This window comes from Sinohyriopsis cumingii, chromosome 2, assembly GCF_028554795.1.
Source record: "Sinohyriopsis cumingii isolate HCF-2022 chromosome 2, ASM2855479v2, whole genome shotgun sequence".
NCBI lineage: Eukaryota > Metazoa > Mollusca > Bivalvia > Unionida > Unionidae > Sinohyriopsis > Sinohyriopsis cumingii.
This window is the reverse complement of record NC_142962.1, coordinates 63,616,308-63,633,626: the sequence shown is the minus strand read 5'-3', so window position 1 is coordinate 63,633,626 and position 17,319 is coordinate 63,616,308. Positions and strand designations below refer to the sequence as shown.

General features: G+C 35.0%; 1 protein-coding gene across 1 annotated transcript in view; it reads left to right on the top strand.

Moving 5' to 3' along the window:
* Window positions 1-17,319, top strand: part of LOC149805047 (uncharacterized) — a 357,351-nt gene that overhangs the window by 68,908 nt on the left and 271,124 nt on the right. Inside the window, exons 22-25 of the mRNA XM_089946893.1 lie at window positions 21-194; window positions 5,402-5,611; window positions 6,489-6,531; window positions 14,274-14,440. Coding sequence (XP_089803019.1) covers window positions 21-194; window positions 5,402-5,611; window positions 6,489-6,531; window positions 14,274-14,440 — 594 coding nt within the window. The remainder of the gene's footprint in view (window positions 1-20; window positions 195-5,401; window positions 5,612-6,488; window positions 6,532-14,273; window positions 14,441-17,319) is intronic.

Sequence of the window (17,319 nt, the reverse complement as noted above, 5' to 3'; positions counted from 1 at the left end):
AGCTGTATCTTTGTTTTTAGGATTTTCACTGTCCAGTTGGCTGGCTGTTGAAGGAGTAAATAATTCATCTGCCCTATCTGATGTCCAGTTTGACAAGCTTATACAAGATCTAGGGCTTCAAACACTGCTTAGATCTGACCAGTGTAACATATCCTCTGAGCCTTTCCAGCCAAACATTCTGGGATGGAAAAATGGTAATGAAGCTTGAAACTGAAGGAAGGAAGGAATATATCTCAAAATAAGAGTATCTATTCAAAAAATTTATTTAAAAAAAGAAGAATCTCAAGATCAAATCTGAAATCTTAACAAGGAGATAAAATATGTATTTAAAGATTGAATATGGGTTTGTATTTAAGAACAAGCTCTATCAATCTGCTTAGAAAATTACTACATAAAGTCGGTGAAACAGGAGATTTGACCAAATCTGCACTTTGTTTTCATTTCATTTATAATTCACTTGTTGAATTCCATTCATCTTTGGGTTTCACTTATCATCTCAGTGATTTTTCTTTATTGTCTCAGAAATTTATTCTGATTTGTTTTTGTATTTTTCACTTCCATTGCTTATTTCCTTTTTGATTGTAATGGAAATTCAGTTACTGAAGTCAGGTTTTTCATGTCAAATATATTCAAGGAAGATAATAATTGCTTTTGTATCTTATCTTATTAAAAGTGTGTTTTAATAAAATAACATAAAATGCTGAGGGAACCATTCACTTCATGATAAGTTGAAGAATATATCTCGGCAAAATAATTTTTTTATTTGTTCAATTAATAGTTTTTCAGATTATGTGCATCTGGATAACTAGCAAACATGCTTATAACAAGAGGGTCAGGCTTGTTTTATTTTTTTCACTAGAAAATACCCCCAAAAGTTGTGGAGGTTGCAGGTTTGAACCCTGGTCCAGTCATATCAAAGACTTAAAATATGAAATTAACAGCTGCCTTGCTTGGCACTCAGCATTAAGAGGTTAGTGTTAGAGCTGGTTGACCTGGTATCAGGATAATGTGACTGGATGTGACATCATGCTACATGTCTGTGATATGATGCCCCAGTGCTAGACATGGCTATAAACTGCAACACTGTTGACATCATAACAATATTACTGAAAAATTATTAAAGCTATGTTGAAAATCCAAATCACACACACACACAAAATTGTTTCCTGTTTGTTGAACATTAGGAAAATCATAATAAAAGTGGGTAAATCAGACTTTGATATATTGCTCTTTTTATGGTTGAAGATGGTGGTTGGTTCCCAGGAATATGAATTAACATTATAACGTTCTAAACCTTTAATAAGAAGTCATAAATTTTCATACATTTTCTTTCTAAACAACATTCTCAGTACACTGTAAATACCATAACAATATTCAACAGAATTTTGATCAATGAAAATGTTACTAATGCCTACTGATGGCAACACTTTAATAAATAAACACCTATTAAAGTTTTGCCATTAGTGAAATTAGTGTTTTAATTATTATTATTATTATTATTATTATTGTTGTTGTTGTTGTTGTTGTAATCTGATTTGTATTGTGGATTCAGACATCAGAGAAACACAAATGATCATCTTAGACTTAAAGAAGTTATTAGACAAGCTTTTATTCAGAAAGAAATGTAGTTGCCATCAGTTTCAACATGGAAATAACTTTTGACACTTCATGGAAGTATGGCATAATAAATGACCTATTCAGTGTTGGTGTTAAGTCCTGCCAACCTAATTTCATCTCCAATTTTTGGAAGGTCAAAATTTATGAGTTGGTGAACCTTAGAGCAACATATTGTCAGTTACTGTATTCAACATCAAAATCAACTCTGTAGTGAAATGCCTTAATACAGGAACTGACTGTTCATTATATGCTGATGATATTTGGATTTACTGTTGATTAAAGAGAATGCACACTCTTGCACATCGACTACAAATTGGCATAAACAAAGTTCCAAAATGGGCAGAAGAAAACTTGTTCAAATTTTCAAAATAAAAATTTCAGTGTATGCATTTCTGCCAATAACCTCATATCCATGATGACCCAAAGCTCTATATTAACAGTTGTCTTATTCCTCTTCCTGGGAAGAACAAATATTTGGGGTTATTTTCAACTTTAAACTAGCTTCTCTTCCACATATTACTTACCTCATGGACAAATGTAAAAAATAGCCCAGTCATGGCAAACATAGATTGTGAAGCAGATCAGAACATCTTGTTTCAGTTATTCAAGTCATTAATAAGATTTAAACTTGACTATGGAATGATTTTGTACAGATCAGCTTGTAAATCTTACCTGCCAATGCTTGATCCAATACAAAGTCAGGTACTTAGATATTGTCTGGATGCATTTAGAACTGCCCCTTCAGGAAGCCTTTATGCTGTGGCAAACAAATGATAACTTTATTGAAAATGGACCTCCTAATCAATCTAAACCCTTCATTTGATGCAGTGTTTATACCCCTGATACAAAACCTTATACTTTTAGAAACCAAGCATCATTTCACCTTTTGAATTCATCCTTACTTTTAAATGCAAAACTCATTGTTAAATATTAAAAATTTCTGCATTCCCAAATTGCCACTATGGTTACTAAAATCTCATAAACAATATTTGACCTTTATGAATTCAGAAAGTCTGCAACTGATCCTCTCCTGTTACAGAGTAAATTCAATGAAATCTTGGTCTCCTATAAATATCTAGCCATGCATCCATATATACAGACAGCTCAAAAGATGAAGACAAAGTTGAAGTTGCCATTGCAACATTCCATTCCATGCTACCCATTCAAACCAGATACATGTATTGGATGGGTATTAATATTTTTTTACTATGGAATTTTACAGCTAGACTCAAAACTTTGAACTACATTGAAATTTCATCATCATTTAGGATTTTGATTCCACATTGGAAGCCTGGCAGAATCTTAAATGAGATGACCATTAATATCCCTGATATTAAAGAAACATGATGTTGTCATACAGACTGGGAAGAGTATTCTATACTTGTAACTGCCTTGTTGCCTTGGCAGAAGTAATGAAAGGGCAGATAAAGCAGCCAAAGCTGCCCTGCAATCACTCATTTCCAAATGGAAGATTCCATTTACTGATTTCAGCTGTTGTATAGATCAGCCTGTTTTACATGGCAAAATATGTGGAATGAAAACTCCACAAGCAAACCTAATGACATCAAACATAATATTGGTGTCATTTGTATCCCTCATATAGAACAAATTGAAGAGATGAGCCAATTGCATATTGGACACACATACCTGACTCAAGTATTAACCTCAGTGAAAGTGTGTACTCTTACTTTGCCCACTGTCAGAGAAGCACATTCATGTCTAGTGTGATAATTTCCATATTGTGAGACAAGTATTTTGACATTAACTGCTTGAAGAAACTGTATGAGGATGTACTACTTGAGAAAGGCTGCAATGTTAAATGGTGTAAACAGCCCATTTAATATCAGTAATACTGTACCTGTTGCTATTGCATAGCTGGCGCTTTTTGGGAGAAAAATACCCACCTGACTAGTGAAAATTCCTTCCTCCCATTAGGATGAACCAGAATTTTCAAGAACAATGGACCATCAGTACATCTCTGGTATGCAAGAAAAGTCCTCTTCATATATTTTTCAGTCACCTTATCGTAACATTCAACACTGTTTATGTAAAAAATATTAGCCAATGCTTTGTGGGTCAGTGAGTGAATTATTAATCTCGTGTGCTATATTCTTCATGAACATTAGAGTTATTCCCTGATTAATTTCAATTAATGATTATTTACTTTTCTTTAGATTTTTTGTAGACAGTAGTTCCGTACACATGGTTTATGTCCTAGCTATTTATTTTTGTCCTAGCTATTTATTTTCCCCTTCTTAGGGTGTTAATTTTTTGATTTGGGTGTTTATTTGTATTCAAATAACAATTTATAAATGGTTATGGGTAGGTAATTTATTTTAATTTCAATATTTTTGCTTTTTGCAGTCTATGGATTTGCCTGGCAATCATTTTAATGACCTTATCTGTATTGTAAATTGTGAGATTTGTTTTGTAGTTTGTAAGCAGGTCAAACACAATTTCTCCATTTCATATATCATGCTTTGTTACTGATCATGGTCTTTCGGCATTTTAATTTCAGATAGCTTCTTTAATTTTTCTGTTATAATTAGCTTTCATAACCTACTGGATTTGTAATCATTTTTAGTAGATCCTTAAGTCTGGTTGATTTAATTATTGCTTTTTCTGTCCTAAAGCTTAGCATTGCTACCTTTTTAATATTTAATCTTTGTGAAACATGCAGGTAAAGTTACTTTTCATTGAATAATTATATTAGCATATATATAATCCATGCTTTATTTAGAAGATTTTGTATATCATTCTTCTTTCAGAATTTTTATTTCAGGAATAATGTTTAAGCAAGGTGTAGGTAAGTGTGGCCACTAGAAATCTCCTTGGGACCCCCCCCCCCAATTTCTTTATCATGTACACACTGTAAGAGGACAGACAGCTGTCCATTTTGTTGCCATTTGGTGTGATTAGATATGGGATCTAGTGGATAGTTGATGAACTACCAAGCTAGGAAGAAGTTATCCTCATCTTCATCAGATGAGTAATGTGGGGACCAGCACTCTTCAGTCCCAGGGACCTATTGTTGGCAATGACATCTAGTCCTATGAGAAATGGAGTGCTCAAACATGAGATTCCTGTAGAGTCCTCGCCTGGTGACCAGTCCCTGTGTGCTAGTCAATGTATGAACAACCTTCAATAGAATTCAACCTTAACAGAAAGCCTCCATTGTTGACCAAAAATAAAAACCTTTAAATTCTCATTGAATACTAAACAGAATTTTATGAAATTTTATAGAAACTTTTTAGCATAAAGGAATTTCAGATTTATAAAATTTGTACCAATTATGCTGATCCAGGATCAAATATATTTTGAAGTTACTAAGAATAGAACTTTTAAATGTTATCTTAGAAACCACTCAGCAGAATTTGATCAGCTTTCACAGAAAGTATATTGGAATAAATGCACTTAATATTGGGCAAATGATACTTATGTTCTATCAAATATAGATAGAGACACAAAACTTTAAGAAAACTTTCAACAACTGATTTCATACTATGTAGAGTCTTGAGTACATGTATTGGAAACAATTTCCACAGAAAGCATGCTGCTGAACTGTATTTATGGGCCAACTGCTACCGGTTGTATTTGGCTGCTGGCAGTTTTCAGCCAGATCAGCAATATCTGGCCCACATGGATCTCATGGATCCAAACAATACTTTATGAACCATCTCATTAAAGTAAAACATCTGGTGACATGACCAGTTGATTATATAATAGAGTCTTGACTTATTTTATTGAATAGTTTTATAGAATAAATTCTATTTTTTCCTTTCAGAATGTAGTGATATAGGGAACTTTACCATGTTGCCACCAGAGGCTGTGTGCCATGTTTCGTCTGACTGCATGAGACTGTCTTGCTGTGTGGAGTCATATGCACTGAGAAGGACCCTGAATATGACACTAGAGATTGACACATGTAGCTACCTACTTAAGTTAAATCTGGAGAAACTTTCCCTACAAGAGTCACTCCTCAACTATGAATGGGGTTGGTAATTTTGTTTTGATTGCTTCTTTATATGATGCTACATGAGTTTTCATTAGGTATGATGCAACCTGCCAAAAGCTGTTTGCATTTTAGTTTTCAATAATTGATCTCTTACAAATACATGTTTACAATTGTATTTGTCACATATGTGTCATTGCTAACTGTTGTGATACAGTGTAACTTAAACACTTTTTATGATAGAACTTTATGACTCTAATGAATATTGCTAATATGAGACGAGTCTAATCATTCTTAATAACTGTCTGTCTTTTGAAAGTTTTCTGTATATAACTAACAGCTTTTAAGTGACTTTTTAAAAGATTTGAAGTCTAATAGAGACTTGTATTTTATTTTGATTACTTTTTACTTTGTATCTCGTTCAATAAATTTCAGAGTTAATTCACTTTAAGGTTTTGTTTGCACATTAATCCATGAAAAGTGAACATCCATTACAATAAGTGGTAGATAATTCTGTATGCACTGCTTCAGTCAGATATAACCTTAATTGATTCATAATTCAGGGTTTTCTTTAGTTGAATATAATTTCTTTTTCAGATGCTATTGATGTGTATTTTCCATCACACCCTGAGTCTAATAAATATATATATATATGCGACTTTTTTGTATAAAGAATCTCCATGAGGAGCTTGTAAATTTTGCAGTAAAACTTAAATTTACAGATTACTATTCCTGGGATTATCCAAATTCTTGAAACAGAATTTTCTCTTAAATTTAAATAATGAGCACCTGAAGTACCAATAGGGAAAAATACATTTTAATCTTTTTATTTTTAGAATTATTGACAATGTAATGTGTTTATTAATATTTCTATCTATAAAAATGAATTAAGCGTTGATTTTTAAAAATTATGTTTTAGGTAAAAGAGAGATTGTCACATTATATGGAGTTTTCCAACTCAGGTAAGTTTTATTAGCTCACCTGGACAAGAGGTCCAGCATCTGTTGTAAATCATCTGTCATCTAACCACATTTGCTACTCAAAGCACTTCAAATAAACCATTGACTCATTAACCCTAGATGCCTCATTTACGCATCAGGAGGTAGAAGCCTACTTCCGAGCTCTGTAGTGTCAAGGTCATTTAAGATACACTAAAGTGGTGGTATTATAGTAGTAAGGTAGACAGATGTAGCTCTACAGTGATACCAAATAATCTGGACTTTCTAGTTGCAGTACAAATTACAGAGGGGAAAATGTCATTTTATGGACTGTTTTTTTTCCACCAACAATTTGCCTGTGGTCCGAATCCGATTTTGTGTCTGAATTTTAGACTTTTTGGCCTTAGATCTAAGACAAACTGGCCTGAACTGCACACAGACAGGCGAACCTTTGCAAAAGATAGGATAAGATGGGTGTTTGGAATAAAAAAGTGATCTGGATATGAAAATGATTGGTCCTTAAAGCAAAAAAAAGAAAAGAGAACTCCAACTTTTACCCTACTGCTCATGCGCAAGCAAAATAGCCAATGATAAATGTTTCTAACGCAACTAGGCATTAGGTTAACCAGAAATCTCTTGGAAGTTGATGTATCAGGATGTATTCAGAAATAGCCCCAAAATGTGTTTCCAATCCGAATTTCAGCCGAAAATTACAAAAATCTCCAGGGGTTAATGAGTTAATTCAACTCGTCACAAAGCACTGCAAAATAAAGTCCTTTTAAGTTTGTGCAAAATATGCTGATATTATATAAAAAATGGTGACTGTTCAATTTAGAAAGAAATATAGATTTTTGAAGGACTGCTGTTCAAAAACCACATGGAATTCTTGTTTGATGATTAGGCTGCATTGTACCTGTCATTCTGTTTTCTAGACACCACAAATCTAGTGGTCAACTGCAGATTTACTGTTCTTCCAATGATAAGAAATTGGATAGTCAGCAGAAGTTATGTGGTCTGATCCTCTGTACTTCCATCCTAATAATCAATGCCATTGCAGCAAGCTAGTTTGTATCGGCTGTATTGCAACTGAATTATTCAGAAGTAACTTCTGCTTTTTCATTGAAATAAATTAGTTAATAGAACAACTATTCCTAGAAACTGCTCCTTCTCCAAAGATTGCCACTGCATTTCTGCTAAAAAATCTGTGTATTTTTAGGCCTTCTTAACATCTGCTGCAGTTCCACTGAAAACTCCAAATATTTTGATTAGTTCTGACCTTACTTCTACTACATATATGCTGTAAAATGTTTATTCTTAGATTCATTCCACTTCAAATCGGCTGAAAAATCTTCATAAATTTTAATCCTCATATATCTAATATATCAGTAAACCTGCAGAAAATGTTTTTGTTTCCCTAAACTCTTCCGCAAATATGCTAAAACTACTGTTTTTCCACCGTTAAGAATTAGTTCCAGAACTGCTAGCATATCATAGATTAGGAACCACATCCTGCCTGGGCATATAGTCATATGAAACTGTTTATTATTTCTGATTGATTAAATATTTATCACATTTTTCAATATGGATTCTGCCAGTATTTCTCCACCGAATGCAATGCTTGTCACATTATACATTAGGAAATAACTTCTGCCACCTCCAAATCCAGCTCTTCATGAGACCCCCCAAAACCCATCTCTGTGTACAATATAGATAAGGGAAGTAACCCGTTCGGATTACCTCCCCTTGCTCACATTCGGTGTCAACCCATATTCTGGATGTTTATCAGTTCAAGCTTTTGCTCAAAACTGTTCCCTGTGCATCCAAACTCCATTTTAATTTTTAATGCATTTTAAATGATCCAGCTGAATTTGTCAGTTGTTCAATAACGGGGCGCTCACCAGTTATTATGTACTTTTGAGAGAGTGACGTATGTAAGGTGAAGTTGTTTACATTTAATACATGCACAGTGGAGAGAATGTTGGCATACCTGTATGATACTTTCATGTAATGTGGCTGACATTTCTTTGGATATTGTACTTATGGAAACTGTACATGATCTAAGCACAGTGCTAACTAAAATGACTGCTCCCTTGCACTAACAAAATCACCCTGAATTAGTCTAAAATACACTATATGTAGCACCTATTCAAACTGTAAAAATTAATTTTGTGCAGCTAGACAATACCAGCTTCTGAAAGTGCAATGAATCAATTACCAAATATGTAAAATGTAAAAAACGTTATCAGCTCTAAGTTTTAAAATTTACTTCTGAAGTCCAGGAAGTGAAAAAGACCAAGTGGAGCTAGCAGTTTTTTGAAAGGGGCACATGATAATAATAATAATAATAATAATAATAATGCTTTATTTATAGAGGGTGACTCACTAGTCAAGGACTGTTCTCCCTTGAGGCCCTCTAAGGAGATTGTAACAATGCACATTATATGAAGATAGCAATAATTACTGTTTACTTTAACATGTTTAGTATTAAAATACTAAATTCCATTGCCTATTAGAAGCACATACATGCTCTTGATATGTCTTCTTAAATTGTCTAATATTTTCAGCAGATTTTACATGTAGTGGAAGCTTGTTCCACATAAATGTACTAGAGTACTGGAAGCTCTTTTTAAATTGTTCTGTTCTTGGTTTTGGTGGTAGAATGTTTCCATGTGATATTAATCTAAATTGGTATTGTGTTGAAAAAAGCCTGAATAAGTCCTGAAGACACTCTTGTACAGATCCTTGTAGACATTTATATAAAAGAAGTGCCTTGAGAAAATCTATCCTGTCATATATTGTGAACCATATGAGTTCTGTAAATAATGCTTTTGAGGGATGATCAACAGATGCATCTAAAATTACACGTGCTGCTCATTTCTGAAGTTTATAAATCCTGTCAAGCTCAGATTTAGCACAGTTTCCCCATACATTAGAACAATAATCCATTGTTGGAAGAATATATGACTTGTAGTATAGATTGCGAGTTTCCTTAGGTAGATATTTTTTGATTCTGCTGAGTAGGGCAATTTTGGATGCAGTGTTTTACAAAGCTTATCAATATGGTCATTCCATAATAAATTATTATCTATGGTCACACCTACAAGCTTTTCATGTTTGACTTTTCTAATGGATGATTATTTATTGCAAGAGATAGTTCTGGGTTCCCTGACTTGTGTAGCTTTTTTGACGTTTCCAGAATCATACATTTTCTTTTACCTTCATTAATTACTATCCATTTTGTTGTGCCCAGTTTTGGACTCTAATAAGGTCTGAGTTTAATCTCATTTGGATAACTTCAGTATCAGAACTAGATGTATACAAGGTTGCATCATCTGCAAACAAATCTGTATTTGTGGATTCATTATTTAATGGTAGATCATTGCTATAGATAAGGAAGAGGAGAGGGCCCAAAACTGAGCCTTCAGGGACCCCTGAATGAATTGTGTGAGTTTGAGAGCTAATATTGCCAATGCTTACTTGTTGAGACCTGTGGTTTAGGTATGATCTAAACCAGTTTAAAGAAGAATTGTTGAACCTGTAACAGTTCAACTTTTGCAGCAGAATTTCATGATCAAAAACATCAAAGGCTTTCTTGAAGTCAAAGAAAACAATCCCAGTCATATCTACATTATCCATTTCCTTCAGCCAAAGATCAATTAATTTAGCAAGTTTGGCATGAGTGGTACTTTCTAAATCCTGATTGCACTTTATGAAATAGAGAGTATGTTTCAAAACATTTATAGACTTGAATGGCTACATGCTTTTCAAATGATTTTGACAATACAGGTAGAATTGATATTGGTCTGTAATTCCCTGGATCTTCCTTTTCTCCTTTCTTAAAGATAGGTGTAACCTTTGCACATTTCAGTGTTTCTGGAAAATTACTGCTCAATATACTTAAGGTTATGATGAGTTAGTGACTTTGTTATTACTGGTGCAACAATTTTAAGAATTCGTGGACCAATACCATCCAATCCAGAGGATTTATTAATATTTACCTTAATTAGCATGTCAAAAACATCAGCTTCACTAACATTAGCTATTGAAAAATAATTATCATCAGGAATTTTTGCTCTTATAAATAACAGAAGAGCATCAAGTTCATTTGGGCTGTTAGTCTGGTTCTGAATACTGTTACTGGAGATACTTATGAAGAAATTGTTGAACATTTCCACAATGTCTTGTACAGATGTTGCTATATCATCATTTTGCTTAAGTCTAGGGGGGAAGATAACTGTTCTTGGGTGGGTTCAGCTCTTTTAGATGTTTACACAATGTTTTGGTACTCTTACTTTCATCAATAGCCTGTTTATAGTAGTTCTCTTTTGCCCTATCTATCAGGTGCTTAGTTTTATTCCTCCACTTTCTATAGCTTTTCATGTCTTTTTTCTTGTGGAAATTATCTCTTAGGTGCCTAGCCTCATTGATCTCAGGGTAATCCACTTGGGTGTAATTTGGTGTTTAACCCTTTTTGTTTTAACTGGGGCATGCTTGTCTAAGGCTGCATTGAAGATCCCATACCATTTGTCTAAAGCAGTGTTGACATCAGCTATATTGCAGACTGATTGGAAGGGTTTGCAAATTAAATCATTTAAGAACATTTCCTCATCAGACTGTTTGAAGTCCCTGTATTGTATTTCAATGTGTTGGCCATTTTTAGATGATTTCGGAACATGTCTAGTTATACAGACTATGTAGTGGTCACTCAGTGCATACACTGGCACATTAATTTCACTTATGTTTTCAGGTTTATTAGTATACACATGATCAATGATAGTAACACTTTTATCTGTTACTCTAGTTGGGGTGTTAATTAATTGAGTGAAGTTGCAAGTTTCAAAGTTATGTATCCATGTTAATGGTGGAGTTTTCATGTAGTCAGTGTTAAAATCACCTAATGTGATAGTTTCTAAATCTTCCTTTAGTAATGCTTTTTTAATTTGCACCTCAAATCGCTCAATCCAATCAGCTGTGGAACTAGGTGGCCTGGAAACTGAACATAAGAGTAGTGGCATCTCAAGACAGGTGGTCTCCACAGTTCCTTTTCCTTGCAAGGTGGAAATCTCACAGATTCCCTATCAACCCCATTCCCTCAAGGACCAATTTTTCACCACCATTTGCTTTGGTGGATGAATCAAGACAGATTACTAATGTGGGTTTCCATCCATGCACCGACCTCCATTCTTATCTGTTCACCAATACATATGATGTGTACCGAGGAGCTCATTTAGAGCCAGAGGGCATAATTCACAATGGTTCCTGGACTCAGGCCAAATTGTCCCTCCACATCAACAACCTAGAAATGAAAGCAGTATTTCTAGCATTGCAAGGGTGCATCAACATGGTAAGGAGCTGATGTATCATGGTCTCCTCATCCAACATGTCCATCATAGCCTACCTAGGACATCAAGGAGGTGCACATGATCCTTCTCTATGCATGGAGGTCTGGAACCTCTTCATCTGGGCAGACTTAGAGAATGTCACAATCTGAGTTGGTCACATTGCAGGCAAGATAAATGTATTGGTGGACAGCCTGTCCAGAACATACCTCACAGAATGGTCTCTTCATTAACAGAGTCCCAGTTTTCACTTTGGGGAAGACCTCTAGTGGACCTGTTTGTGACCAAACTCAGGAACAAACTTCCCTTTTACATGTCTCCTGTCCCAGAAAGCATGGATAGCTGATGCATTCAGCTTCCAGTGGGATTGCCTATTCGCATGTGCCTTCACACCTTTCTGACTGCTATCACAAGTTCTGCAAAGAGTCCAAACTTCCACTGCTCAGATCATTCTTATTGCCCCACTGTGGACCCAAAACCATGGTTCAATGATCTCCAAGACCTCTTGATAGCTTGACCAAGGTCTCTACCACACAGGAGAGATCTCCTGTCACAACATCATGGATCCCTTCTCCACAACAGCCCAGAGATTCTCCACCTTCATGCCTGGCTCAGCTCAAATGATCTTTCTGCCATAAAAAAAAATTTGGGCCAAATCACCAGTTGCATCATTCAAGCCAGGAGAGCTTTGACATCCAAAGTTTATGTTGCCAGGTGGAGAATCTTCTTTGATTGGTGCAGGAGGAAATATGTTAATCCTGTCTGCCCTTCTGTAACTCCCATTGCTGATTTCCTTTTGTTCCTCTGTGAGTCCAACTGCCATCTCCAACACACTTAAATTCTCACAGGACACAGACATCATCTTAGGTCTGCATCTTGCTGATCTTAAAAAAAAAATTTTTAGCTTCTGAGACCTGTCTCTCTGTTGTGCCTACATGGAATCTTTCCTGTGTTCTATAGTCATTAACTAAAGCCCCTTATGAACCATTGAGTGACACTTCCTTTCTGGATCTCACACCCAGAATGGTTATCCTTCTCACTCTTGTTACTGCAAGATGAAGAAGTGAGATTCATGCCTTGTCCAATGACTCTGGCTGTCTCTGGTTTGATATAAATTATGACTCTATTTCCCTTCTCTGCCAGCCAGGTTTTCTCGCAAAAAATCAGTTATCTTTGGTAGCCCCTTGAACCATGAAGATTCCCAGTCTGAATAAAATCTGCACAGGGGATGGTCAAGATAGATTCTTGTACCCTATGCATGCTCTCCACTTATATCTTAATGCCTCCAATGCAAAAAGAAAGGATAGGAAACCTCTCTTTCTCCCTATTAAGGTCTCCGTAGACATTTCAGCTGCGACTATCTCCTGGTAGATTGTCGCTGCAATCAAAGAAGCCTACAAGTCTCTGTGGGATGTGTTCACAACATACGGATGGTGTATTTTTGGCATGAAAATAGTTAGCTAAGCAATAGCAACAGGTAAGTATTGCTTTATTAAAATTAGTTTTAGCCCCTGCAAAAAAAAATCTGATCTTAGAATTTTCATAAATGAATATTATTTTTATTATTTTTATTATTATCATTATTAATATTTTTACTTTATACAGGAGTTATGCATCCTTATTATTCATCTTCCTTTCTATAGTTTCTGCAATATTACTTTAAAAGGGATTATAGGTTTTGAACCTAATTTCGCATTTGTCTTTATATTGATCAGACTTGAATAAGTTCAAACTCAAGCATTCCATGACATTTATAGGAGTTGGGCCCCCAGACTGATCATATTTCCAACACAAGTTCCTTTCTTTAAGGCCCTGCAATGCTGTAATTGGTAATAGCTCTGATCTGGTTTATGATCAAGAACCATTCCATTTAACTAGTGTGATCATCTTTGAGATACTTCTTAAGATGCAAAGATGTGTTATGAAATGTGTAAGATGAATATTATTAACTATCTAAGGAACAATCAAATGAGCATTTAAAACTTTTGTAATCCTTTATTTTCAAAATATTCAAAATGTATTTATCAAGTAAGAATTTTATGAAAATTACTGGGTGAAAAGGAAAAATATTAATGTTGTCAATATAACCATCATCTTTGTCATCATTGTCATCATCATTATCATCCTCACCATCACAGATTCCACCAGTATTATCATCATCATCTTGATAGAATATATTACAAAATTAAAAAACTAGGTACTGGAAATATACTGTTAAAACAGTCTTGAGAGATCACCCCTTCTGTCAACAAAAGTGGCATCTCAAGATAGATGGTCTCTCAGCAGGGGTCATAACACTATATGACAATTTTGATGCTGTATTAAGACTCAGATCTCAAGTTACAGGTATGTTTCCAAAACAGTGGACTTTAAACACAGGTTTCACTATATCAATACATAACAAGCTGTTTATTTGTGCTTTTTCAGTTACACTCTGAACAACATAGTTTCAATGCAGAAAATCAAAGCTGATGTTTCACTCAAAGTTTGCTTTGAAAGTAGTGGTCAGTGTGCTCTAGATCTGCAGTTGTATCAAGGTGTGGACCTTCCCTATAGTGCATGTGACAGGACAAGTGTAGATAATCCATTTCCAGGTAAAATTTACAAAATAAAACATGGGGATGAAGCAATGAGGTAATTTAATAACTGCTTGGATGTGCAAGTCAGACACCCATGATAATATAATTGTAGTTGATGAAGACTTGGGTACAGAATACACTACTATATATATATATATATATATATAGAGAGAGAGAGAGAGAGAGAGAGAGAGAGAGAAAATTTACATATATATCTCAAGACTCAAGACTTAGCAAGCATAAATTTAACAAGCAAACTATTTTTCTCTTATATTTCAACCATGCTTTAATTTTGTGTTGAAATACTAGTATGATATAAATACAGAGGAATGGTTGTGAAATTTTGTGACTGGTATTACATATTAGTAGTCATTGTTTCAGGTTATACTATGGATGTAGTACCAAAGACTGAACAGGTGGGCTTGTCAATGGCACCTATAAGGAAACGCTCTTAGTAATGTTTTGTTTTCCTCCTTCCAGCAAAGTTGGGAGCTGAAAGAGCATTTTTCCCATTCATTCATTTGTTGCATCTTAAAAATATTGGACCTTATTCTGCAAATACATGAAAATTGATATGTGGATACATCTCATGAAGAGCAACTCAATCAAAGTGAGGTTACTGTGACCTAAATTTCATACTTGAGTGACGTTTGTATTTATATAAATGCATTAATTACACCATCAGTACCTCCAACCCATTTTCAGCTACACTCAAGAAAATTGGTCAAAGGATGCAGCTCAGGGGGAATAACTCAGTCATACAAAAATAGGCCATTTCAATTTAATTTATATACTTGAGTGACTATTGTATTTGCAGCCATTCATTAGTTATAACCTCAGTATCTTGGCCCCTATTTCATACCCATGCAGGCTCAATGCATCCTCACTTCAAGTTTTATGAGGTGACCAACTGGAAGCAATCCATTTGCCATGGGTTATATGCCATGTGAGAGGATCCTGGTAGTTGAGTAGTGGAATGGATTGTTGGTTGCCTTTCTGATGCAGCACATTACTTTGACCACAATTTCAATAGATGGGTGGTCAAAATGACATTGTCTGATCCATCTGCTAGTCGTGCTTGCTTCAAGAATTCAGTTTCATTGATCTCTGTACTTTTCAGTGCTTACCACTGTGATCAAAGAAACATTATTGTTACTGGAATAAAAGACTGATGTTGTTGGCAAAGGTAAGTTGGGTAAAGTTTGTTCCATTCTCAAGTATATCAGTCTGCAAACCTCTGACATGAGAAATGCATTAAATCAGCATAAATATCTGTTCCTTTGTTTGTTTCTGAGGTTGGTGTGGAGCACAGGTGACAAATATTTTAGTATTTCATTATGGGAAAAAAACTACAAAGCCATAACCAGAAGAGTTAGGCTGGTCTCAAAAGGACCAGGAATAATCCAACCACAAACTCAGCGGAGGAAACTTTTACAGGTCAGGGAAATTGATCACGAGTTCTCATCATTGATTGCATTGATGAGAATCAAAGCTAGCCAAGTTATTACATTTCATGACAGCTCAAGGACTTCAGGGCTTGACTGGATAGCTAAAGAGTGTGAAGAAAATTAGCTTATGCAATTACTTGTTGAGTGTTCTGAAAAGCTCAATATGACTATTTATTTTGTCTAAGTGATTTATTGAAGTACCTATTATTGGCAAGTTGATTCCTAAAAGCACTTATATCCTAATGTTTGACTGATTCGCATTACCGTCATCAATCAAAGTCAGATTCTGGAACATCACAGTTGACCCTTTCATTCCTAATGGTTTGTGGTGCTTAAACTGCTACAAATATTGCCATGACCAATTTGAAAATGTTTGTAAGAGGAAACCAGTCTGCCCTTGATCATGATCATCCTGTACTGGGAAAATCTTTAGTACAAATTGCCAGGGAGATGATTTCTCATCTTATGGAGACATCTCTGAACAGAAACAAAAGATGGACATCCAATGCATGAAATATAAACACATTAGTTTCCCTGTGGCTAGGAAATTCATGGAAACCTCAGCTCCACTTAACACAGCCATCAAATCATACACAAATTTGGCTAAAGTGGAGAAAAAACCTTCCACAAATACCATCAATTCCCAAACAGACATATATGGCCAGAAAGCAGGACCAAGTTATAAGTCTTGATGTCTCCAATTCTTGTGCTAGCTGCCACCAAACAGAGGGTAAAGCAGATACATCCAGTAAGTGTGAACATATAGCCAATAAGATGCCCAATATTAGAAAATAAAGTTGTCAAATTCAGCTCACAAATAAATCAGCAAACTACTGCCAGTGGTATACTTGGTAGGTTGCACAGCTCTACTTCCAAGAAACTGATTAGATCCAGCCCACAAAAAAGCAGCAAACTGCAGGTGCTATTGAAAATGCTTGCTCCATGCCAATAAATGAATCTGATCTTAACCATCTTATTATACAGTTGCTTGCACCTTTTGTTTTGCTTGGCAACTTTAATGGTCACAATACATTTTTGAGCTGTAACGATTATCAACAAGAGAGGAAAGAAGATAGATGGCTTTGTTTTAGAGCACAATCCTTTCATTTTTCTGATACATTATATACCTACTTACATCCTGCCACAGGATTCTACTTGTCTTTAGAAATGTCCAGCTGCAGTCCATCTCCTTTACTTGAATTCTGGAGATCAACCTATGTGGTAGTGACAACTTTCCAGCATTTTAAAAGTAATAATTTCCATACCTCATTGAGAAATATTTGATCCCCTCTATAAGTCATCTGACAGCTGATCTTCAAAGTGGATTCAATATTGCTATTTACAAAGATTCTTCAGGATGTTGGTGCAGATACAATACAAAAAAATTCAATTTAAATGTGTCAACAAACCTTTGATAATGCACATGAAGATTTTATCAGGAAATGG